The sequence below is a fragment of the Ursus maritimus genome, unplaced genomic scaffold, assembly GCF_017311325.1.
Source record: "Ursus maritimus isolate PB19 unplaced genomic scaffold, ASM1731132v1 scaffold_21, whole genome shotgun sequence".
Classification (NCBI taxonomy): domain Eukaryota; kingdom Metazoa; phylum Chordata; class Mammalia; order Carnivora; family Ursidae; genus Ursus; species Ursus maritimus.
The window spans coordinates 11,971,381-11,998,419 of record NW_024424564.1 but is presented as its reverse complement, the minus strand read 5'-3'; the positions used below and the strand labels follow the sequence as shown (position 1 = coordinate 11,998,419).

General features: G+C 33.4%; 1 protein-coding gene across 4 annotated transcripts in view; it reads right to left on the bottom strand.

Annotated features, from left to right (window-relative positions):
* CNOT2 (CCR4-NOT transcription complex subunit 2) overlaps positions 1 to 27,039 on the bottom strand; it is a 118,900-nt gene that overhangs the window by 13,746 nt on the left and 78,115 nt on the right. For 3 of the 4 annotated variants that reach the window (XM_040637258.1, XM_040637257.1, XM_008684285.2), the window contains 8 exons: positions 20,361 to 20,427; positions 9,957 to 10,104; positions 9,043 to 9,225; positions 6,646 to 6,725; positions 3,640 to 3,765; positions 1,729 to 1,853; positions 676 to 796; positions 428 to 584 (listed from right to left, as the gene is read on the bottom strand). In XM_040637258.1, coding sequence (XP_040493192.1) covers positions 428 to 584; positions 676 to 796; positions 1,729 to 1,853; positions 3,640 to 3,765; positions 6,646 to 6,725; positions 9,043 to 9,225; positions 9,957 to 10,104; positions 20,361 to 20,427 — 1,007 coding nt within the window. The remainder of the gene's footprint in view (positions 1 to 427; positions 585 to 675; positions 797 to 1,728; positions 1,854 to 3,639; positions 3,766 to 6,645; positions 6,726 to 9,042; positions 9,226 to 9,956; positions 10,105 to 20,360; positions 20,428 to 27,039) is intronic. The other variant, XM_008684287.2, reaches the window with a different exon arrangement.

Sequence of the window (27,039 nt, the reverse complement as noted above, 5' to 3'; positions counted from 1 at the left end):
AAATGATTATAGGAGCCAGAACTAGAGGGAGAAAGATGGAAAACAGGAAGTGTCATGGGAGCACAGATAAAACTATAGAGAACCGAAGTTACTGATAATGGCAAAGTCAAAGGGATGGTTAAATATATAAGTAGCTGAGACACAGCAGAGGGTAAAATTTTTGAAGGTGAGAAACTCAATGCAGCCAAGATTTCAGGATTTTGGAAGGATCATATTATGTGTATTCTGGAAGTGCCAGAGAGGAATGATATTGTCAGGTGACAGTGATCCAGGAGCTAACATGAGAGGGAATGACCAAAAGAGTCAAGACATAACAGCAACAATGAGTGGCTGCAGGTGATACAATCTGATCACTTGAAACTAAAAACTAGAAATCTGCAAGTAGGTATTATATATAAATGTGGAAGAAAAGAAAAAAAAAACTTACTCAGGAGAGTTCAGATTGAGGCCTAATGTTGTTAAGTCACTTCCTAATGCAAGATGTACCATTCCTGGGTCTGTCTCTGCTGCCCTGATAAACGTTAATAGGCCAATCATTCCAAATTGGTCCGTCACCATCCCTTGAGGAATGTTAGTAACCCGACCTGGATAAGAAGAACATAATAATTTTATCTTTAAGGAAAAAGCAAAGAAATGAATTCTATAGTATCTCTGACATATTTTATAGAGTCCCACCATCAGGTAACACCTGGATCCCTTTTTTCTGCTGGTTATTATTTTGTGTTGTTGAACTTTTATCTCCAGGGAATTTGGGTCCATCTGTACTTGAAGTTGTCTTGCCAGATGTATTCAAATTCTAACATGAAAAAAATGAAATGTGACATTAAAACTTGTTAAATGTAAAAAGTTCAAGTTCACATATTAGTTACCTTTCTATTCATTCTTTATTATATTTAAATTAGTAGTAAATTATTACCTGTTTTTTCAAGTTCTACCTGAAATTTTTTGTTTCCACAACTGTCCCATGGTTTATGAATAAATCCTGTATTTTACACATTTGAGTATTTAAAGGACAAAAAAATATATGGAAAATACTCTTATTTATCTCAGATCTTCGGTCACAGAAAAAAAAATCTCAGAACTTTGTTTCAAGTTTCACTTTTCAGTAATTTAATTTAGAAGAGAAAATAACATATAATGTTGCCTATAATATCAGCATAAAAACCTCCAGGATAAGTTAGAATATATAAACTTCTAAAATTCATATTTAATTCTTACCCAATAATCTTCTTTATCAATTATTTTAACAATATATACAAATTCCCATCACACAAAAAAAGCTATTTTCAGTGAAATGTGGAAGAAATAAACACATTTGTTAAGTCAGAAAGAGGAAGCTGAGTTGGCTGAATCAACACAGGAATAAAAATGTGTATAAAGATTCTTCAAGGAGAAAACTTACTCAAGAAAAACACAGCTCCTTAGAAGGCTATAATATCAAACTTCATGGGATCCAGCTGACAGGGACTACAATAAAAGTCTAAATTAACTCTGAGAAGTTCAACAGAAATTTGCAAACCTATATGAAATAGGAAAAAAATAGGCTATCTTCTAAGTTATAAAGGTTTTCCACATTCTTCAGAAGTTAGACTATAACAGATATTCAAGATAAACAATTTTGTAATAGTATTTAGTAAGTCCTTAATATAGTCTATAAAACTGTTAATACAAGAGAAATCTGAAGGGAAAAAACTACATCACTCACATATATAATTCTCAGTTACTTACAGATTTACTGTCATCATTACTTGATGTTGGATCTTTATAGCTGGAACCAGGTAATGCTGGAAAATCTTCGTTGTGTATTGAGAAGTCCTGGGATTGCTCATTTGCTGGTTTTGTTACCATTCCAACTATGTAATGAAAATAATCCAGAGAATTGCAATTCATATTTATGGTATTCTTCTACAAATTATAAAAAATTAACTTTCCTCATGATAATGTACCAAAACGTTTTTTTTTTTTTTTAAATTACACTATGAAAGCACACTTCAAAAAATTAGTATTCAGGATAACAATGAAGAACTAAACTTTTATATACTGATTAATAACTCAATATAGAAAATAATACAAGGGAAGTTAAGTGGTAATCCTACAATTCTAAATCTAATGTCATATATAGATGCTTAAAAACATAATTTGATATTGGTAATAGTTATCAAAATTTTTGGTTTAAAGCTTGATTTAAATATTTGACTAGCTATTATAAACACCAGTTAATTGTCAAATACAAATGAACAAAATAAATTTTAAAAGAACATGTCAGTATTCTACTTGAAAGTGACTTACAGAGTGAGCAAATTGCAATCAATTATAAAACAACTCCATATTATTTCAGATTTTCTTGGACTCCATGTAATAGATGTAAAACATGCAAGAACTGGGAAGTAATCCTCCCACTATACTTGGCATTAGTCAGGCCCTTATTGGAGAACAATATCCAGTTTGGGGCTCCACAATTCAAGAACGATATGGAGAAACTAGAGTTGGTCCAAGGAGAGCAACGGGAATGATTAAAGGGATGAAAAAATGGACCTATGAGGAAAGGTTAAAAACATTAGAGTCTGAACTGAGAATCAAGTAGCTAGGTACTCAACTTCCAGGGCAGATCATTTTTTTTTTTGCTATTTTTGGAAGACTAATTTGGAAACTAGAATATTAACAATATATTTTTCCCTTTTTAACATATTATTATTTGAATTCATATTCTGAAAGGCAAAGAAATCCTTCTTGGGTGAAAATAGGAAAAACAGTTATCTTAGAAAAGTTATGAACCGATCCCTCTAAGTTCATTGTTTCTGCTACTATTATCTACCAGATTCTTCCAAAAGGAAACAATTATGTGCAATGGATAGTAAGAATATGGCTGCATTGCTGTTATACGTAATTTTCATGTCTAAATTGTTATTGCACACATTTCATGCCCCCCCTTTTCATTTAGCCAAATCTCTTATTAGAGACAGTTGAGAAAGAGTTTTAATTGTGACCACGAGTCTACATAAACTATCCATGACCCATGAGCCAGTGGTTTTTGACGGAAGGCAATTTTTTCTCCTACCGGACATTTGTCACTGTCTGGAGACACCTATGGTTGTCACAATGATGGGGAGGGGGTACTATCGGCATCAAGTACGTAGAGGCCAGGGATATTGCTAAACATTCTATAATGCACAAAACAGCTCCCTATTTACAAGGAATTATGTGACTCAAATGTCAGTAGTGTGGAGATTAAGAAACTGGCTCAGAAAAAAACCTTCAATGTGTGGTTGGTCATTATTAATCACTAAGAATGTAGGACTGTGTGATTTAAAAAATGTGTGATGAATTAAGAAGAGAAAAGGCAGACCACAAATAATCATTAAGGTGTACTAAGGCAGAAATGCCACAAGAAAATAATCTCTGAATACCAATGAGGATTTCCTTTTGGGGTTTCTGTACAGTTTTCCCATTTAACTTTGCTATCATGGTATTCTGGGAGGAAAATGCACTTTGCATATACCAGCTCTGACAAATTATACTACTCTGATTAGAAAACATACACGTGTGTGTGTACACACACGCACACGCATATAAACGTGTATATGCGTGTGTGTGTGCAATGGAAAGTTTCCATTAGCCATCATTAAAAAGCTTAATTACCATAAGGAGCTCTTCCAGCCAAGGGGTTTATTAATGGAGTTGGGTTACCACTTCCTTCCCTTCTGTTTCGGTCTGCTAATGCTGGAAAATCTGAAAGGTCCAATCCTGTCACATTTTCGCTTCCATCTAAATAATGAGAAAGAACATTAGTTATTGATTCTACAAATACTTTATTTTAAATAAGCTCTATGCCCAATATGGGGCTTGAACTCACGACCCCAGAGATCAAGAGTCACATGCTCTACTGACTGAGACAGCCAGGCACCCAGATTCTACAAACATTTTAAAGAGATTATTAAAGACCAACCATAATATAATTTGAAATGACAGTACCTTCTTCCTAAATAATGCACAGCACTCTACTAGGTACTTGTAGGTGTACAATAAACACATGAACCAATTTCACACAAAAGAATTTCATGAATAATACAGCAAAGCAACATGTAGCCAGCATAATAAAAATCTCAAATCCTAGAGACTTAAGACAGACAATAAGGAATAAGGTGGTACATTATTTCCCCTTGAAGGGTGGCACTCTAAAGTTATAGCTTGTTAGCTAACAAGAGAGACTATTGTGATATAACTGTTCTTTTCATTATATTCAGAAGCGAGGTAGTATCTGGATGCTTGGAGCTTTAGTTATACACAGGTATGGTAATGACAGTGCCTCTTGCAAATGACCATAATCATATCTGAAACACAGACAGTGGAAGCAGAAACTCTAAGGACTTCTGTCCTGTGACCTACTTGTCCCATACACAAATGTGTGTGTACATGTGTGTGTTTGTTTTGTGTTTGGGGAGTATAAATAGGGTGGTATAGACAGGGTATAAGCAGGGTTCCCATGTCTGGCAAGAGTTTGGGAAGCATGGGAATATGATGCAAAGTTTGAAAGTTTATATTATTTATTACATAGTAGGCGCTCAATAAATATATATTAAATGAATAAAATTATCGTTCATTTTAAATGAAAAAAATCAGCTTGCTTCCATTTAAAAATTAAAATTTAACCCAACATTTCTACTTTGTTTTTTTTTTTTTGCCTATTTTATTTTTTAAATAAGATTTTATTTTTTAAATAAGATTTTATTTTTTAGTAATCTCTACACCCGACATGGGGCTCAAACTCACAACCCCAAGATCAAGAGTCACATGCTCTGCCAACTGAGCCAGCCAGGCGCCGCTCTACTTTGCCTATTTTATCCCCTTGATTTCTTTTCAACGTTTATTATTCTATTATTCTTATAATCTTATATTCTTAGTTTTTGAAGAATTTAATTTTCTACCTTAGTTTTAGCCTGCATTATAGCTTTTCTTTAATCTTTGTTTTGTCTGATGTTTCAATGTTTTATACCATTCTCAATTTATTTGGCCTTTCAGTTAATTTTAAATTTTTTCCAAATTCCATAATTAGAACAATCTCAGAAACTAATTATCTCAAGATTACTTTGTTGATAGAAAAACAATATACTCTATTAACATTCCAAGTCAGGTTACAATTTAAAATTATGAAAAGTAAAAGATAAAATCGTGCCCACTATTTCTAAACCAATTGTAGTTTATGAACTTTTAATTTTAGAAAGATACTACTACATAAAAAGACGAGAAATTTATACAGTGATTCAAGTTATAATAATCTTTCTTAAATTATTTAATCACAGCTATACAGTTATAAATTAACTATAAACTCTGAATATATATTAACTTTTAACATACACCTTTAGGTCCTATAAAATGCAATTTAAAATGGCCATGTTATCTGAGAATAATTTTAACCTAAAAATTAGTTAATAAACCCCCAAGTTATATTTTTAGGTAAAGACTTGGAAACAATTTCCCTAAAATTAGTTAAAATTTAGTTAAAACTGAATTTTAAAAATAATTTAAAAATATATGGAAGTGTATGAAACCATAATTCAGAATATAAGATGGTATTGTCAGACACATTGTTACTTTATGGTCCATTTAGGGAAAAAATATAACTTGCCAATTAAACTATGATACATAGCCTGATTTCAGAGATAATATGAAAAAAGTGTGCATTTCAGAAACAATGGGAATATGGTACTTCATAGCATTTTAACACCTTGAACACAAAACTGTAATTTTTAAATGCTAAAATTTGGAATTTTGAAGTCTAATTTGATCAATCTATGATGCTAAACATATAATAACACTTAAAAATTAAAAGCTCATAGTCACAAATGACATTTCATTACTAAATCCTGTCTCCTGCTTCCACATATGCTCCATTTCACTGCTCATTCTTTCCCTTCCATTTCCTTTATATATAGTTCTCTCTGAACGATCACATTCATTTTTGCTCCTATGGCCATACAACATCCTTTATTTCTTTTCTCAGGAAAGAGTCTGGAGGCAAGGGTGGAAGAGGGTGAAACCTGAAGCAGAATAGAAACAAAGCCTCTTGTTCTCTTCTCTCTGAAGCAGTTGATAAAAGAAATAAACCAACAGACTGCAGGAATTCAAAATCAGAATTCTATGTAATTTACACTTAAAACTGGATAAAAAATCCAAGAGTTAAATGCCAAAATTAGTATTATTAAAAGTATTAAGAAAAAATTGTTAAGTGCTTCAATATAATTTTAAAGGTTTCTTCAATCTGGGTCTCTAGAGCCAGAATACCATACCACTCAACCTAATTTAGACTATAGTGACAGGACTGAGGCTAGGAAAAGCTCTTGAAGCAAAAGAGATTCTGAGGCATAAATATAGACTAAGTTAAAGTTTAGGCTTTCTCTAGGTGTTAAGGAAATAGCCCTAAAGTTATAACACTATGCTATTACCATGTCAAGTGAAAAAATGTATTTAAATATCTCTCAACTGTTCACTGAATTAAACCGTATTCCTGTCAAATTCTCACTAAATTAAATTCTACCAGTTTAACACAAAAATCCTATAATATTTTAAGACCAGTATGTTGAATTGCTTTATATTTCAAAGATCTACCATATTTTTTATAGGGTACTACCTCCAGAATAAGCTTACCTGTTCCATTAAAAATGTTACTTGATAAGGAGTTATTCATTCCAAATGCCTGATTCCTGTTCATTCCAAATCCAGACATACTGGGTACATAGAAAATAATTTTAGATATACGGTAAGAACACTAACTTTCAGATGAAGAAAAACAAAAGTGTATACTTTTGATCTCCTCATATAAAACAACAGTATGTTTAAAAACAGATGCTGATTTTGTTTTTCTGAGTTTAACCTTTATTTAAAAACTCTCCTGAAGTCCTTCCATGAGTGAGAACCAAAATGTCTTAAACAGATGATTTAAAAAACAAAAAGTAAAGAATTTACACATAAGCCTTGAGGAAAACAGAGATTAATGGTACTATTTTAGGTACTTGGAGAACCAACTTACTGGATACACTGGCAGAAGTAACATCTTAAAAACATGCAGTTTAGGGCGTAACTATTGTTCCTGAATACTTGTTTTCCTCCCACTATTGGTAAAGTGTGCCACTATCACTTGCCATAAAAGATCTTCTTTTATACAGAGTCTTCCCCATCTAGAATCTAAATTTCTCAAGGACAGGGTCTATATCATGGTCATCTCTGCATCCTCTGCCTTTAGTGTTCAGGAGGATAAAACAGGCACTCAATACATGTTTCATTTACCTGAATTAAATGGTGCTTTCCTTTTAAATGAATTTCGTGTTCTAAAAAAAACACGTCATTTTAATCTAAATATTGCTTATCTTTCATCTACTTAAAAGAAAAAGCAAATCTCTCCATAGTACCCTCCATTCTAAATTAACGCACAACTGGTACTTGGTAAACAGTTACAGATGCCTCCCTTTTCTGCACAAGGCTAAACATGAGAACAGAAACAAGTCTGAACTGAAAGCAAAGCCAGAAGTAATTAAGAATGTCAAAAAAAGCTGTTACTGCAAATTTCTACAATGAGTGTATGCATCTTTAACACCAAATAATCTGATAAAAGACAGTGTATCAGTGTTATGAGTAGGGTTAAACTATTTGAAGATGACGGGGTTTTTTTGTTTTTTTTTGCCTAACTTTGTAAAACTAACTACGGCCAAACAATATTTTCACAAAATGTGGAGCTGGTGAAACAACAATATTCTAGAGAAGAGTAGGAAAGCCATTAGAAATACTTGTTTAATTAGCATGTTAGAATTGTTGATATAGGTACCTTTAAACACTGAATAAGTACTAAGGGATGAAAACATTCTATAACAAATACAACTTATCAATAGTAATAAGCAGGGTTACAGAGACCCATGTTTCATTGACAATTTATAAGCAATGTATTTTTAAAAAACAATTAAAATGTGAAAAATATGGAAAGGCAAAAATTTAAATATACATTCAATGAATAATGCTACCAGAAAAGATGTGATAAAGTCCAAGAAGTATATGATTAGGAAGCTATCAAGTAGATAAGAATTTTGATGACCCTTTAGAAACAGTATTTATTTTTAAAATTAAGAGCAGTAAAATTATTAAGAGAAATACTCATAAATCTAAATAAAAGACCTAGAGTTTATGGGATGAAGATCAAACAGGAAATGTGCTAATAACCTATTTTTAATCCAGATTTTGCAAGCAGTAGATAAAAGAAAGTGAATTAAATGGGTAAGATGATAGCAAATAGATCAAGATCCTTTTTCCTCATACAGTTCCCCATTTTAAAAAAAATTGGCGAAATTAAACATGATTTTTTCAAGCTACAAAGCCTTATACTGTAGTCATCACTCTCATACAAATTTTCTGAACAGCTTAAAAATCCTAATAAAACAGACAACTGGTCTTCATATTGCCATTATCACTTGCACAGCAAACATATGCAAAAGGACAGTGCAAGAAGGAATGACAAAGCACAGCAGCTCATCTTCTTGTTTTAAATCCCAGGACGTGACACTACTTTTGAATATTGTAGATGTAGTTTTAAAAAGTCTTTGGTCAGTAAGTCTCCAAAGCACAGAACTGAATTTCAGTTGAAATGGTACTGAACCAAAGCATAAGTGAAGCAAGGCAGTAATAGTCAAGCATACCCCTGGTACTGTTCATAAGTCTGGAACTCTTATACATATAAGTGGCCAGCCTCACTTAACAGACGAAGGACATGTCCACAAAAATCTGCCTTGTGGCAACTTGAGAACAATTCTTTTCTAACAACAACAAAAACCTTTAATGTGCTTTCCAAAATCAAACTGATTTTCAAAAGAACATGTCTTTAAGTTTGGAGAGATTAAAGTTGTAACACATAACAGAGAGAATCTTTGGTCATAAAAATATGATGAAACAAACTTATGAGACAGAAGCCAAGACTCAAGAACAGAATGTTGAATATGAAAAGGCAAATTTGAAAATTCCCAGAAAGACAATTATACACAGTATCAATAAACATCTTACCTGTTCACAGTAAAAGGCTGTCGAGAAGGCTGCTGCTTTGGCATACATATTATGCTTGGCGAGCTTCTGTTGGGGCTACCTAACCCTGAACTGCTCATGCTATTTGTCCTGCTAGGAATTCCAATGCCCTGACCAACCTGGGAGTGGTTCATCATATTCCTAGGATTCATAGGCAAAATACCCCTGAAAAAGAAGTCCATCATACTAAATAAGCTCTCTACAATCACTCATTAAAATTCTCTGTAAATAATCAATTGGCCTAACCCCAGAACCTCAAATATACTTTCAAATTACACTAATTTTCATTAATTTAACTCTTCCATCTGGTCATTCTAGCTCTTTGAAAAGTCAGACAAACCAACAAGAAATTGGGTAAATTATAGCAGAACTAATACAAGGTGATATTTAAGATGAGAAAACTATTGGTGAACTAGGATATAAAATAATATAAATGTATTTCACACATTATTTAAAATAAGTTCATTCCAAAGGTATGGCATTCTATCTTCTTCATACTAATATGCACCATCTATGTAATCAGTCTTGTTTTATTTTACTCACTAGAGCAATGAATGTGTGTTGAGGGAAAAATAATCATACTTATCTGAGGAATGATTTTAAATTGCACATCCTCTTTTGAGGAAGAGCTGGCTTCTGAAAAAGCTCCCCAGGTGATGATTAACCCTTGATACCCACCCAGCTGACAACCAGTATGCTAGATGCATGATAAAAACATCTTACACTATACTTATCAATTTGCAATGAAATGAGCATAGGGTATTAACTTTTTTTCCCTTAGTGAAAGGCACTGAACCAGAAAAATGAAATAATTAGTTATCTTATTAAAAAACTAAAATGCTTGCTTACTCTACAAAGATACATTTTGAGAAATATTCTGGTCCATCAATAAATACCTGCTTGGAGATGGAGGCGTGTGAAGTGACATTGTTGGTACCCCTGTTGTTGGCGTGACGTGGCTCGGTAACTGAGTGCCTTGTGATAAGCTGCGATTTAACTGAGGGGTATTGTTGCTCATCCCCCTCATTGGAAGGCCTAGTGCACCTATTAAAAAAATTCAGAAGAAGGAAATTCATTGCCATCGGGAATGAAATTGTTATCCATCTTCTGGAGTTGGCAATTTAAAACATTTTTAAATGACCTAACATGTAATATAATATGCAAATTTTAAATGGATATATTCAATTCACTCCAAATGGACTCTGATTTTAACAAAAATGTTCTAACCTGAAATTTAATATTATGAATGGATATTGCCTTCATATTTCTATCTTCTGTTCATATTTCTATCTTACAATAAACTATGTCTGCCAATGGTTTTAACAAATTAGATGATTTATGTTTCAATGAAAACATTTTGTACAAATATGGCTTTAAGAAATTTGCAATCTTGTGTTTTTATGTTTTAAGTCAAAACTGAGGCACACAGACATTTAACCCCACTTTGCTGAAGTAGCTTTAATTTTTATATGATTCCTTTAAAATGCATTTAAGAAATCTCTACTACTATTTATACATACATTTTTCTCAACATTACAATTTTTACAAACCCAACATAAAATGTCAGCAACTCTTAAAAAACTCAAGCTGATATAACTATAAGAGACAAGAATTTAAAAGACTTTAAAACATTTAAGTTTTCAAAGTACAGTGACCTTCTATTTATCTGGTACTCCTGGGGACAGATGTAAAAGGATGGATGTGTTCCAATAGGTATATTTTAGAGACTACTTAAGTTTCACATTCAGATACAAAACAAAAAAAAATTGGGATAAACATTTCAAAATTGTATGACATATTTCCTTTTATTAATATGAATATAAGATATTAATTTCTTAATGATTCAGAAATATCATGGATATCTAATATTCTAGATGTTTAGATATCCCCCTTACCCCTTTCATCCCTCAGAGTAAGAATGTCCAGCTGTCACCAGTTATCATATCTGCCTATGAATGCCTCCATTTGCAGACCCACACTTTTTGGTGCTTTCTGTTTCTAGTCAGCTGTGAAATGGCTTATCAGTCAACTAAACTTATTCTGAACTGGAAGTTAAATAAAAGTGTTAAGATGAAGAGCTAATGAATACATAGATTACTTCAGTGCTAGGGATTTAAAGTGACTTTTTTCTTCCGTTTTTGGTCTAATTCCAGAAGCAAGAATTTCAAGGACCTGAATATTTTGAAACCATGACCTCCAAAAAAGTGGAGTATATGTATGTTCTGAATGTTTTACTTCAAGTACCTTTGCAACATTTACCTCTGGCATAACAATGTCATACCTAACCTAAGGACAGCACTGGACCACAAAGATTTCCACTGGAATCTACCAGCCACAGTACTCAGCTTACAGCCTAACTTTGCTTCTCGACTGAATGAAGCCCATAAATCCAACTCAATGTAGCTACTATATATTCTGTGTACTATATGTACTCTTTTAAGTCAGGTTCCATAAGGACCAGAGGTTAGTTCTACATTTCTTTCAATGACATGAAGGGAACTAACTGGCCTAGATTATATGTTGGTTTAGTTCACCATATGTATGTCTGGTCCCTACAAGTTTTGTGACCATGAATATACCACTGGCTGCAGATACTTTCTCTAAATTGGGACAAAATAAGGAAAAATGGGATTAAAAATTAGCCATATAAGACTTCTTCAGAAGAAATCAGTCTTTTCCTTCTCTTAAGACACTCTAGTTTTCCTGAAGGCCCTCTAGGCGCTCCCACAGCGAACCACCAAAGTGATACTTTTCATATCACACATTCAGTAAACATTTATTGAGTGCCTACTATGTGCCAAGCACTGTGCTAGCTGCTGGGGATACAGCAGTGAACAAGATAGAAAAGGCTCCTACCCTCAGGGAGTTTACACCCTTCTCCCCAAATAACGCTGTCCTAAAGTCAACTATAGCTGCGAATTAACCACAGGAATGTGCTTCACACAATTACTGACCACCAAGAAATATTATACAATTTTAAAGCCAGAAGGGACCTTAAAGATCACCTAGTCCAATGTTCGCATTTTACAGATGAGGAATCTGAGCCTCAGATGAGTTAACGGACTTCTCCAAGGTGACACAAAGAACCAAGACTAGAATTTAGATCTCTTAACTCCTAGTGTTCTTCATGGCAGCCCTATGGCAGCCCAACATAACACTAAGTGAACACCCCTTGAGAGTGCCTACCAACCTGTAACACCTCTTACCTATTTTATGTTTCTCTTGCTTTTTCTTTTTTAAAATATTTACTTCTCTTCAAATTTTTTCTAAACCTCCATCTCTTGGTCTCTTCCCTCCATTTTCTTTCTCCCTCTCTTACCTATACCTGAAGTTTTCTTTCTTCTAATTTTACTTTCCCTTTCCTTTTCAATCTCTCTTATACTGTTATCATTATAAATAAACATACACTTTATAAAAATCTAGCACCCTTTGGCTGTTTTCTAATCATCAATATACCTTACAAAAGACTCACTGAGATTTGTTTACTTTAATCCTTCATGTACATATTATTCTATGCTGTATCATGAAAATCTGTAACTTCAGAAATATCTTAGAGACTGGAGATTATCTGAACATTAGCAAAAAAACTTTTGGAGATAGAAACAGGAATGGGTATGGTTATTTATTTAGTCAATCAGGGGCTGGCACATGAGTTAATTTATAGTGCTGAGAATGGAGGAAGACAGTAAGAAACTCAAAGATTAGTGTTTACTTTTATTTTTCCTTCAACACTCTTGATTTCATAAAACAGCTAATAAATTCAAACAGTCTGAGTTGCATTTTGTTGAACTAGGTAGGTATAAAAAAAAAAAAAGAGATCATCAAGAAAAAAAACCTGGGATCATCAAGCTCTGAATACCTTTATAATCAAGCTATTTCAAATTCAATTAAAAACTGAATTCTTTTAAAGCATGAAGAATATCACTGATAGGAACATACAAAGATTTATTTTTAGGAAACAAAATACACTACATCATTAAATTCGAGTTACTTGAGTCAATGATAACTGGGTAAGGTCAAAGAGAGAGAACTTTACTCTTTTAGTAATATATTTAGAAACAATCACAGAAAATCTTCTCCAAAACATTACACCAAGAAGAAGACATGCAAGCCAAAACAAACAAACAAACAAACAGGAAAAAAAAAACCTCATAAAAAAATTTGGCAAAAAACAACTACAACAGGTAAAAAATATTATAAATAAGAAATAAATGAACAAAAAAAGCTAAAAAGTAGCTAAAAAGATTATAGTTCTGAATAAAATTTTTCTTTCAATTTAACAAATTGCTAATAAAGAATAATACAATATTAGGAGAAATATATGAACACACTCCAAGTAGATTCCTACCTCTAATTTGGCAGGGTGCTAAACAGATCGTTTTTCAGAAATCCAAAGGAATATGATCTAAGAAATGTTTTCATGAATTATTTCCACTGCACAAACTGATTAACAGAACATCCCTTAAATATCTTATGCCTCCTTTATTCAATCTTTTGCTAAAAACAAACAATATTAATAATACAAGTTATAAGAAAAAAAATCCAACCACAGCAACCAAATCCTTGAATGCTCATACTTAAATGAAGTCTCCTGAAATCTTTATTAAGGGTAGAAAATCCCTAATTGCTGCAAAAGGGCTTAAAGCACCCCCTCTTCCATTTATTTCCAAAGCAAATAGCTTCCCCTAGGAACTCACTGTCCTGCCCACACTGATGAAGAATAACCGCCTTCTAACCTCCAACCTGCCCTCACATCTTCTTACCTCCAATCTCCCCCACACTTAGCTGCTTAATCTTCTCTGTAACATTGTTTTGTTAACTATTTTCCTTCACTGAATTTAAAGGATTTGAGAGATAGAAAAGTCTCCAGAGATCCATCCAAGTTACAAAGAACATCAGGAATTAAGTTACTTGCCAAAAATCACAATGAAGAATAAAAATACAATCCAATTTCTTAACTCTTATTTTCATCCTTCTTTCAACCAATCACTTTCCACTTCTTACAGTAGATGCTAACTTTTACATCACCTGTGGAACGCCAACATCTGGGTCCCATGCCCAGAAACTGTCACTCAGTCTGAATCCTGGCAATTCATGGCTAGTAAAAACTCTGCAGGTGTTTTTAGGGGTAAACCCAGAGTTGAGAACCACTGCCCATTAATATTATATCCAATCACAGTTTAGTCTTTTAAAATTCTGTCAGGACCAAAAAGATTCTTCTAATCTGTTTTCTTAGCCCCCAGCTTTACTGAGATATAACTGACATGCAACTCTGCTGAATTAATATTTTACCCCAATATAAACTCTTTATACATACCACATATTTTACTTACAATCTTCCTTCTTTCCCTGGTCCTCTCTCCAAATCTGTCCCTGCACTTTTATTCATATCTGTCTCCCCACCTAGAATACATTCCCTTCTCTCATCCTATAGAAATACAGAAGAATATCTTTTTTTAAAAAAGTCATGACGCAGGTATTTACACGCAGCAGATGTACAGTGTGCTTTGACGTATATGGGAGAGACCACTAACTCAGATGTAAAAGTAAAATGGATTTGGAATCAGAAAATGTTTCCTGGAGGAGATAGTACATGAATTAAATAATGAAAGAGACCTAGTTACATATTTGGTGGTAGTGATGAGGAGTCAGGAAGGTAAAAATGTTGAAAGAGTTTAGTCTGAAAACAGCAAGATGTATGAAAATGAGGACGTGATATGCCTGGAGGAGGAGTGGGTTTGCTTTTGGGTATTAAGGCTGTATGACAAGAAAGAAACATGGATGGAGTTAACTGGCTTCAACATCCTCAACTAGGAAAAGCTGATGTTATGTTAGAACCAGAAGAGAGTACCTGACAATGGCTGGCTGGATCTTTACAGCAGCTGGCACTCTAGCACCTATGGTACATCCATGTGAAGCTCCGGTGTATACTTCGTACTCCTCCTCAACCTAAATTTCCATTATAGATTCATGGCACCCATTCACAAAGTGATACAGGTCTCAAACCTTAGAAATCCTGGGTCTCTCTTTTTCACATCCTGTATCACCAAATCATATTAGCTCTATCTCCAAAATATCCCAAATCTGACCACTTCTTAACACCTCTACCCCCAGTCCAAGTCATCCTATTTTCTTGTCTGGACTACTGCAGCTTTCTTATCATTTGTCCCTCTCCACCCAGTTCATTTGCTACAGAGCAAAGTGATCTTTTAAAAATAAAATTGTATCTTAAAATCCTTACCATTAAACTTAGAATAAATCCAAATTCTTTATCAAATCGTTATAAGACTCCATGATCTGACACCTGGTACTCTATTAACCTTCTACTTTCTTTGTTCACTATACTAGCCCTCTCACTCTTCCTTTAACACATTATGTTCTTTCTTACATTTTCATAAGGAAGCACTTTTGCATTTGCTGTTGTCTGTACCTAAAGAGTTCTCCCTCAGATCTTTCCAAAGATTTCCCTTTCTCAACATTCAGGTTTCCATTCAAATATCAGCTCCTCAGAGATAGCCTCTTTGTCTGCTCCATGTAAAATAGTAATCCCATCTACTCACCCCTTAATCTGACTTAATTTTTATAGTACTTACTAGAATTATATTACTTAATTGTCTGCATGATTATTCTTTCTCAATTAAAATGTAAGCTCCATGAAAATAAGATCCGTTATTTGCCATTCTCTTAGCTCTTGGAGTAATATTTCACTCATGGTAGAGGTAGCTAACTAAATACTACCATAATTCCCCGATCAGTAGACCCTTGAAATCTGTGGATTTAACATTTGTTGTTTCTACTATGTGCTAATGGCCCTCTAGGGTCATGACATTCAGTAGTAATATGTAGCATCCAGGTTTCAAAGAAACTTGTTCTCAACTCATGTTAACATAGTTACGCTTCCTAAGTAATATAATCCTGGCTCTACTAGTTACTGCCTGTAAAACCTTGGGCAAATCCCTTAACGTCTCTTGGGATAGATGTGAAGACTAAATGAGTAAATTCATACAAAATACTTAAAATAGCACCTGACACACAGTAAATATGCAGTAATTATTAGCTTTTGTGGAATGGGTGGGGTAGAATGTGAAACATGCCTATGCAAAAAAAAAAAAAAAAAAAAAAAAAAAAAGAGTAAACAGGTGATCCTAAAGGTGAAAGTGAAGATTACAGTCTAATGAAGTAATGGTTTTCACCAGAAAATCATTTTTTTCTGTGGGAAAACTGTATGCTATAGTTCTGTTCTTGACCTCAGAATGTGGTAAAGATCTTGATACATCCCACAGAACTGTAAAGACTGTACTTCTTAAATGAAACCACTGTAACAGCCAAATAGGTTTCCCTTGCCTTGATAAACTAGACCACCCCCAAATCTACCCCATGCTGTGGGTGTTGCTCCCACTACTAGGAACAACCTTATCCAGTCTCTTCAAGGCCAATGACAAACATGACTTCATCTGTAAATCCTTTCCTGATCATTCTCCCAGATACGTGATCACTCCCACCTCTGAAATACCCAGAAAACTCTGTACTTCTTCCTCTGCTCTGTAGTAAAATAACTTGTGTACTTATCTACTACATTATATGCAGGAACCATATCTTGCTCATCATGCATTCAATAAACATTTGAGTGCCTGTCATGTACCGAATACTAAGGATACAAAGGCAAATGAAGACATGCAATAAATAAAAGTGGCAACATCATAGCAGTATGTACACTGTACAGGGATGGCATAAAGAGCCTCTCCCACACAGCTGCACTACGCAGCATGATGCCATTACACGGTACTTACTCAGTAAGTAATCTATTAAACTCAATTCCCATCTCCTTTTTGAAGCTTTTCCTTACCACTGTAGCTTACTGTCCTTTTCTCTCTAAACCCTAAGTCTGTCCATACCACTCAACATGATATCTTTTAACCTATGTATCAACACTGTAGGCTGTTACTTAACATTTTATACATAAATGTCTTGACCTCCCCAACTATACCATGCGCTTGACCTCCCCAACTATACCATGCGAGAGCAAGAACTCCCAGAATATTAATCCAAGTACCTGTTAAATATTCCTATAATTTCTTGAAGCTATTAAGATGTGTCATTGGCCTAACTGTACTATCAGCAGCATCACTTCTGAACCACCCCACCTGTGCAAGTAGCCTTCACCTCAGTGTTCTTTAAATACGAAGCCAAAGGAATGTTGCTGAAGCATGAGAATATGCCACTGCTCTCAAGTCAGGAGTCCAGATCCCAGAAAGACAAGTTTATTTCTTTCCCCAGATAGATGCCTGGGTCCTCTGAGAATTCAGATACAAGTATGTATCATGGATTCATCCTGACAGCTAGTTAACCTACGTGCCTATAAGACAGTAGGCATATACGAAGCACTCAGTAAGTAGTAGTTTCCCTTTTCTCCAATTCTCCAAGACTCTAAATCCTGTTGGTAAGAAAGTAAAAGTCACTCCAACTTTATTACCACTTAATTTCAATGCACTGAATATCTAGGAGAGATTAATTCCTGGTTCCCTATTAATTCCAATCTAGGAGACAGCTTCGGGGAGCCGAGGGGGTCTTTAAACCTATAACGTATACCTAAAATCCTATGCACACTTGCAAGAAGATAAGCAGAAAACATCATGCAACTTGAATACAAGATTTCCTTCAATGGCTTCTATAATTATCATTTGGTACACTGACTGTATTCACATGAACTTCTAGATGAAAAGTCAGTTACATACTCGGATACAATCAGACTATACTGGGACCTGTAATCATACAAGGCACTAGTCCAGCATTTTCTAGGTACCCTTATAAACTACACAATTACTTCTACCCGAATCTGGCAAAATGTAGGTTTTAGCAGCTCTGTATCCATTCCAAGAGGGATGTCCTCCCTTGTTTAATCTCAGTGAGAGTACCCTCAGTTTTGGAGGGTACTCTTCCTTCTTCATCTCTAACCTCTGTAATCATCAAGAACACAAAACAGATGGTAGACCTCCATTTTAATGGTACGAATTCCTGCTGAACTTTACCATGAATACAGAGGTAATGGTAGTATTCAATACACTTGGGAAGCAAAAGAACATTTAGTTACATCAAGCCTAATGCACAATTACAATCTGTTGCCATAAGAATAACATCAGTAACCTATCCCGCCTGCTATTCCTTCTATCTCTCCATCCTTTATGACGGTTAGCTCCTCAAGTTTTATCATTCTAATTTATACTACTGAAACCCAGACCCTCAAGTCCCCCAGATTAGTTGGTGTTCTCTTTGACAAGGTGCATGCTCAGACTACTCATCAGCTAATTGAGCTATTTGGCCCTAGGGTCGGTCCTAACAGACAGAGACTCGGAATCCAGCCCCCGTCTTTTTTCACTAGTTGTAGTTTTCTAGATCTATACCCTGGAAAGGAATAACTATACCCTGACCTGAGACATTTCAGTTCCAACTGACCTAAGGTTCAATTTTTCTGTAGACTAATACCTACAATGCCACATTAAAAATGCTGATTCACAATTGCTACAGAAATTCAGCCATTTAATATACTAAATTCCAACAGGAAATATCTGTCATATGTGATTTCTTTTATAAACTGAGTACCTTAAAATACTTCTCCTAATGAAAAAACTTTGCTCGTTTATTAATCTTTGTATATCCCTAATAATCAGCACCATCATTTTACACAAATTAAGAAGCTAATAAATATCTGATACCAATAAAATAACTATATTTCAAACTTAAACCATTCTATATCTTAGCCCAATTACAATTTCACATTTGCAGGTTAAAAAATTACATCAGATTTCAGAAGTCCATGTAGCTGATTATATTGTAAAATAATTGCCATTCTCCTTCATAAAATAACCTTAGCTTCTCATATATAATTTTTCTCCATTCCATATCTATTTTCTACTGTGATAAATTGTGGGCTTTAAAAAGAAAACAAAGTAAGTTCTTTGCAGTTACTCTACAGAAACAAAGGGCCGCTTTAAAATTACTAGATATTTTCATGATAAAGGTTGCCAGAAAGGTGAAAGTAGTAGGTTTCATACTCAAACACAGGATAAATTAAGCAAATAACTAGCTAATAATATCCCCTCAGCAATTAGAATGAACATTTGTGAATAAATAAGCAATAACTCTTTAATGCAATATAAAGCTTTTTAAAAATGTTTTCTACTTAACTAGAGGAAAACTGCTTAATATCTGTAAGCAATTAATAATTTTATTTACTAATTCTGTATTAACAAAATTGCATGCCATAGCAAAAGAGGAAGGAAGAAAAAGTAGATGGAAGCTATATTTGTCTAACAAAATAAGTTCCTTCTACTAACTTCAAAATAAATTTGAAGAATAAAGTGGTCTGACAAACTATTCTGATACCTATCAAAACTTTGCTTTTTTATTATACTAGAAAAGGGTTCCAAATCAAATAACTGATTTTTATTTGAAGCTGGTTAAAATACTCAGTCGTCAGATTGTTTTCTCCAGTTACTCTATGTCCTGTAATCTTTCATGGGAATTTACATCCCTTTTAACACTCCCCTTTCATTAACAGAGATGAGAGATCGGCAGTCTCTGACATTAACAGAGATAATAAGATCTTATTATATTTAACAGTTTGGAAAATTAATGGAAAAAACAGGAAGACTTTATAACTTAGTTTTATAAAAATTTTATGTGATAATAATAGCAAACATTTATTGAGCGCTTACTATGCGCCAGGCACTGTGCTAAGCGCTATTAAAGCATTACAGTACTTAAAAAGAAATAAAATCTTATATGTGGAAAAAGCATTGAACTGTGAGTCAAAAACATATATTCTATATCCAGATGAGCTAAAGTAAAAGAAGAAATATTTGCTAAACAAAGAACATTTCACAGACTGTTAAATAATGGTCCTTCATTAATAAAAGGGCCAAAAACCACAAACAAAACCCACTCAAATGACCAAACAAAAAAAGTTTAACTTCCTCTCACTGAAAACAGAGGATGTCTATTTTTTTTTATTTGTTTAGCAAATTCTTCTTCAAAAATGCTGTACTGCACAGGAACATACAGATATAAAAGATGTAAAAATAACTTTCAATCTATCCTATATCCAAATAATAAAAAATTTTGAATTAGAAAAGGTCTGAAATAATGAGGCTTTCCTATGTGAAATAAGGAATACTGAAAATTAAAAATCTTTCCTTTTAATTCCTAGAATTGACCCATAAGGGCAGCACTGGTTGTTCTTTATTTTGTTGCTATTTTTTTTTCTTAAATAAAGCATCCCAGAATAAATACAAAATTCTTACTTTGTTGCCCGTATAAACTTGCCCCAAACTGAGACAGCTGACCTGATGTAGATGGTGATGCCAGCATCTAGAAACAAATTAATTATATTAGAGCATAAAGAAAGTACACAAAGCAATGCATTTACACTTATGAATCTGTACAACATATTATATGTGAGAGCCAAACCACATTTCCCATTCTTCAAAAAAACATAAACATTAAATAATAAATTCCATGTTTCTTAAGAAAATATCACAACTGGATAAATTAAAATGTACAAATAAAACTAATTTCTGATTACAAGGTTTTTTTAAGTTACTCTATATGAAACTATAGCAGCATCATTACTTTACTTAAAAAACAAAAAAAACCTAGGCTAACAAAAACATGAAGACAGTATCTCAAAAAGTCAGCCTCCAAAAGTTAAATTCTAAATTCAGTTTATTAAAAGTCGAAAATAAAATTACCTAAACAGACAAGTTTGGTATTTTGTAAGAATATTTCCTAACATTTATATATGCAAATAGTTTATATACAAGATGGGTAGAAAAATCTAACAAACATACAATCATATAATAAATGGAGAGATGACACAATACCAAAGGACAAGTCAAAATTACTTACAAAAATACACAGACATGGTATATAATGTATACTGCCAGTGAGTGATGTGACTGTCTTTCAATTTATTGCATCAGCATCTTTTTTTCCTAATACAATACACGTTTTTTGAGGGCATGTTATACTCATGGAACATGTTGTTTATTCCCTCACAGAGACTGCCACTGTATGTGGCAATGCTATACACAAAGTAGATACCTAAACTGAGTAAATAAAAATGAGTACATGTGAGTGCATGTTCAGGTATTCTCCGTCTTATATTAAGCAACCACCAAAACAATTTAACTAAATAATACTTGGGCCATGGCATCAAATGGGTTATAATCTAACAGAAAAAGAGAATGAATTATGTACCTAATTATACTCTAAGGCACAATGTGGTAAATCATCTTAAGTATCACAAGAGGAAAATAATTCTAAACAAAGGTGAGGTAACAAATATTTTATAGAGCAGTAACATCTGATGAAGGATATTCCAGGCTGAGAATATGCAGTGAGTGTTAAGTATGATAAAAGTTAGTGACATGATTAGAATACAAACAAAATAAAAAAACATTAGTGATTTCATAACAGGTAATTAGTGAAAGGAGATGAGGCATATACCCCTGTGCACATTTGGGCAGAAACAGAAGAATGGGAAATAAGAGTACGCTGGGGCCAGATGTAAAGGGCAGATGACTACCGACTATGGCAATAAAAAGAAAAAAATAATATTAAGGAAAGAAGTGACCTGATCAGGCTCTGCTTTAGGGAGATAATTCCAATAGCAAAACTGGACGGAAATGGTAAGATACTAAACCAGAACAGCAGAGGTGGGACTACAAAAGAGAGGCCTTCTGTGGGGAGAAGCAACAGTATTTCATGACCTGCTGAAATGGCTGCAGTTTAGGGAAAAGGAGGAGAGTAAAGAATCACCAGACAGGGAACTATCAGAGGCCACCTTGGCTTCCAGTGAATTGTGCTAACATTGACTAAGTTAGAAAAACCAGAAGGAGAAATATTTAAACAAGAGAGGTTTTATAATACACATTTCATGCTATTTTCATGTCAAAATTCTGAGTTGTTCTAATTATTTAAAAATTCACAAAAACTTTTATATAACAGTAGTTTTAAATTAATGATACACAACACTCTTCTGAGGTAAGGCTAGTAACACACTACCCCAAAACCAGCACTATTTAAAATAAAGAAACAAATGTTCTAAAAAAGCATCAAACCTTATAAATATTCCTTCTCAAATCCAGAGGGTACATAATCTGAACAATTAAACTGAAAGAATGTGCATTTTATGCCTGATCAAGTTCTTTTGTTAGGTACAATCATCATTACTGTTAACCACATAACTGGAAATATCTCAAGCACCTTAAAGGCTCATTTCCAAATTGTAAAAACAAGATCAAAGAAAATGTGTAATATATAATAAAGCTTTAGCTGGTGACAGAAAGTAAAAGGTTTATATAAAATACTGAAAATCATGATATTCTGTTATCATTGTTAGGTTACGAATGAAAGTAAAAGAGCAGTTTCCAAAAGCTACAAATATAAGAGATTGGCAAATATGATTGCGTGTCTTAGAATGAATGATCCACAATATGAACATGTTAGAATGGACCACTTAAAATTTTACTTTTCCCAGAAATTTATGTTTACTGAATATATAACTCCAAAGAACAGACATTTTAGTCCACTTTCTCACAAAGGTTATATATCCACAAGGAGTTACAGGTGTGCCAAGATATCAACCCTCTCAGCACTAGGAAGCTAAGAGAGGGAGGCACAACATGAAGGTAGACAGGGCATGGCTCCCTGGGCCAAGCACTGGGGATCAAGAGCAGTAGGGTGATCCATTTATAAGTGTGACATAATAACTACTATCATTTCCTCTATGTGTGAGAGTACATGAAGAAGGTTAGTAAACAGTACTTTATAGGAATATGAAAGTAGTTTATTAAACTTAAGAGTTCATAGCCTTTAAAGCATCCATGTAAAATAAGCATTAATCAGTTACGCGAACAGATGTTAAAACAACTGCCTCAAAATGTCAAAAGTGCAAATATATAATTTCTTATAAAACCAGTCCCTAAATGGTATGTATTTTTAAACACTGAAAGCATGCTTCATGAAATATGTCTGTGCTAAAAACATATTTAACACACAATGAAGGAACGTGAATGGGATATAAATGCTATTTATGCGGGCAAAGAAAATGCACAAGAAATGTACCATGGAACAGCAATAACTACAATTAACAGACAACAGAAAACTTATCTATTTAAATGCTGAAAGTTAATAATATAAAGATAAATTTCTTAGAGAAATATAAAAACTTTAGATCAAGAGACATATTACAGTAGGGAGGGCAACATAAGCCCAGCTTTGGAGTCAGAAAAAAAAAAATCTAGGTTTGAATCCTGGTTCTGACACTTACCTATGGGAAAGCCAGGCCTCTGTTTCTTTCCTGTAAGATGGAAATAACACTATCTACTTCATAGAGTTGAAGTGAAGATTAAATGAGATAAGATATGGCATAGTATGTGCTCACTAAATGGTAGCAGCTGCTGCTAATTATCTAATTTTCATCCCAATGCAGGACTCCCTTTAACAGCAGGCAGAGGGTCATCCAACCTTTGGGGAATTTACTGCATAGTACCTTACATTTACATTAATTTCTGTCTAAGCTAAAGAAAGAAGTTCATCATCACAAATTTCAGGTAAAATAAGTAGAGGTTGTATTCGTAGATGGGGGAAATGGCAGGAAAGAATTAAATATAACACGACTGGTAGAACACTGAACCAACAAGAAGGTTACTACGTTCCCAGTCCAAAACCTTCATTTCAATTATACTCTTCTCCTCATTTCTCAAACAGTCTATAATATAAACTATATTCAAACAACAACAAAAACCAGGAAGCAACTAGAAGACACAATAATGTGATTCGAGTTACTTCTGTGACCCAACAAAAGCCCATCTATCCTTGGTTTATTATATAGAATGTTAAGAAAATCAGTAAGTTAGAAACTGTATTTGAAAAATTATTTCCACTGTTACTAGATACAACTCGGAAATCCATGACCAAAAAAAGTTTTTAAATTTTTTGTTTTAAAAATACATACATTTGAAAACTTAATAAGCAAATCTGAGTCCTGCCCTCAATCCATAACAACATAAAGGTATTAATTATCCTGTGCTTTCCAATAGTGACCACTTCTCAATTATTCCCTCCAATAAACGTACCTTCAATCACAAAAACAGATTTTGGGACATTAAAAATCAGTTTAGTCAAGAAAGTATTTTCTCAATAACAAATGACTTCAAAATGCAAGAAGATTTGGTTAAATAAAAATTCCCTGACCACAAAAGCAATTAAAAAATGAAATAAGTTCTTAAATATCCTTTAAAAAATTCATTGTATGATAATACTTAAAGGTGTGGTAATAATATAATTCCTAACATTCTGTTAACTAATCCAGGACAAAAATAACAAAGTATAACTCTGACTATATCATATCTACAAACAGGAAGAAAAAAAAACCCACAAAGGGAAAGAAGTTCTAAACCTAGGACAGAATCTGAAGAACATTTAAAATTAAAAACAGTATGGTTTAAAAAATGAAACCACTCATCACAATGAAATCTATCTCCTAAGCATTATTATATATAGGTTCTAAGAACATATCAGTAAACTAGACAGGCAAAATACTTGCCCTTGTTAAATTTAAATTAGTGGAGTAGAGAGGATAATAAACAATTGATGAATATGTACTTTTAGGTAAAGAGGTGTTACGACTGAAAATGCAAGAAAGAATTTAGAAGAATACAGTGGAAGTAATGCTGATAGTATATGCAAGGCTACTTAGGAAAAGAGAGAAGTCTTCTCAAAGAAGTTATTTTAGCAAATATGTGGATATAGTGAGAGAGAGAACCATGTGAAGACTGAAAAACAAAACAGAAAAACAGTGCTGACGTCTTTAGGTAGAAAAGCAATGTGAATGCAATGAGCTGGAGACTCAGCCAAGCAGGACTCCAAAAGTAGTTAAATACTAATTACGATGATGACAATAATGGTGAAAGAAGGCATCTTTATAACAGATTTTCATGAAATATTGGTTATTAATTGGCCTGAAAGAAATCCTAGCAGTCATAATTGCTGTAGGCTAACAAGTACAAAAGCTAGTAGGTATGAGTTCAGAATGGTGGCTGTTTGTCAAAACAAGGAAGTGGTCTATTTTTATCAGTTTTAAGAGTTTCTGTAAACATAAGGAAAAGGTGTCACATTTCATGTCTTTACAGCATGTATTAAACCAAAGGAAAAGGGTTTCCCACGAGTGTGTGCCTTTAAAATGATTACGCTTAAGAATCATCAAGTGCACAGACTCATAGGACTAGAAAATGTTAGCAATTAAAATACAAATATATTTAAACTGTACGCTGCTTAAATTATATAGTCCCCAAAGAGCTGTCTATTAACATCTTATGTGAATGCTTTTAATTTTCTATAATGTCCCCCAAAAGAAAATAATTATGATAAAAATGAAATCAAGTCTGTATCTGCCTATGATTTATTTAATCTTGTGAAAATATTTAAATAACATATCTGTAGTATTTATAAAACTAATTGTATACTTCAAATAGCAAATTCACCATTCTATAGAAGGATACATACATATACAGGTTATCTCTTGATATAGAAGGCCTTGGAAAGTAAGTAGTAGTCCTAAAGAACTATTCAGCAATTTAATTAGTATAGTCACGTAAAGAACACCTTCCCAAATACTTCTACAATCATGCATATGATAGAGTTAAATCTTATACTTAGTGGATAGGGTAAATCAGGATTTTGTTTATAAGTAGCTTAAAGACTGACTCAATCACTGGCCAGTTTTTCTTTATCATAAATTATAATTTGAAATTATTTTCTCACTGTTCCCACAGAGAAAAAAATTACAAAATTATCCCAGTTACTTATGTTTAAAAGCTTTCTCTTCAATAATACATTTCTCTTCAACTGTTTTAATAGTAGTTATTTGCAGATGATATACATAACTACATAAAAAAAACCCAACAGAATCAAATGGAATAATACTGTTATTATTGTTCATATTAGTAGCAAAATTTACTTACTGTTTACTATCTGGTCTTCTAAAAGTTTTGCATACAGTTATTTATTCAATCCTTATAACACCCAAGAGTCATGTACTATTTTTCCTATTTTATAGATGAGAAAACTGAAACACACAGAGCCTGAGTAACTTGCCCACAGACAACTAGATAGTAAATCATGTGAATGAGATACAAAGTCAAATAGCAGGACCTGCAGAGCTCATGTTCTTGTTCCTAGTCAACAAAAACTAGGTAAAAGTTTTGTTAGGTAGTTGGTTATAAAGTAAACACACACGCAAACTGTTCTATATATCAACAAAAACCAATCAGAAAAATGTAACAAAAATGGCAACCATAAAACCCTACTTACTAAAAAAGCATAAAGAACAACAGAAATAAGAGAGACACAGACTTCTGAAAGAAGGTAATCATCAGCATAAATGTGCAATAGTCGAAAATATTTTTATAAAAGATGTGAAAGACCTTACCTAAGATGCGAAAATTGTCTATAAAGCTACAGCAATTCAACTACGTTGTAGTTTTGCCATAGAATCAGTATGAGAAACAGAACAAGAGTTTAGAAACAGGCCCAAGAATACAAACATTAATATATTAAGGGAGGATTTCAATTAGCCTTAAATGAATGGTCTAACTCAGGGGTGAGCAACTACTGCCCAGAGGCCAAATCTACCATACTGCTTATATTTGTAGGGTACATGAACTAAGAATGTTTACTTTTTAAATGGTTATATATATACTCACATAATATACTTCACTTAGCCTCTTGGCCAATAAAGCCTACAATATTTATTATATGGTCCTTTATGGAAAAATTTTCTAACCTGTGATCTAAATTATAACTGGTGTTGGGACAACGAGATATTGGACAACCTCAATGAGAGGGCGGGGAAAGAGTACAGGGGTGGAGATCAGGGCACCATAATATTCACACCTTAAACCAATTTTGTTTTGTTTT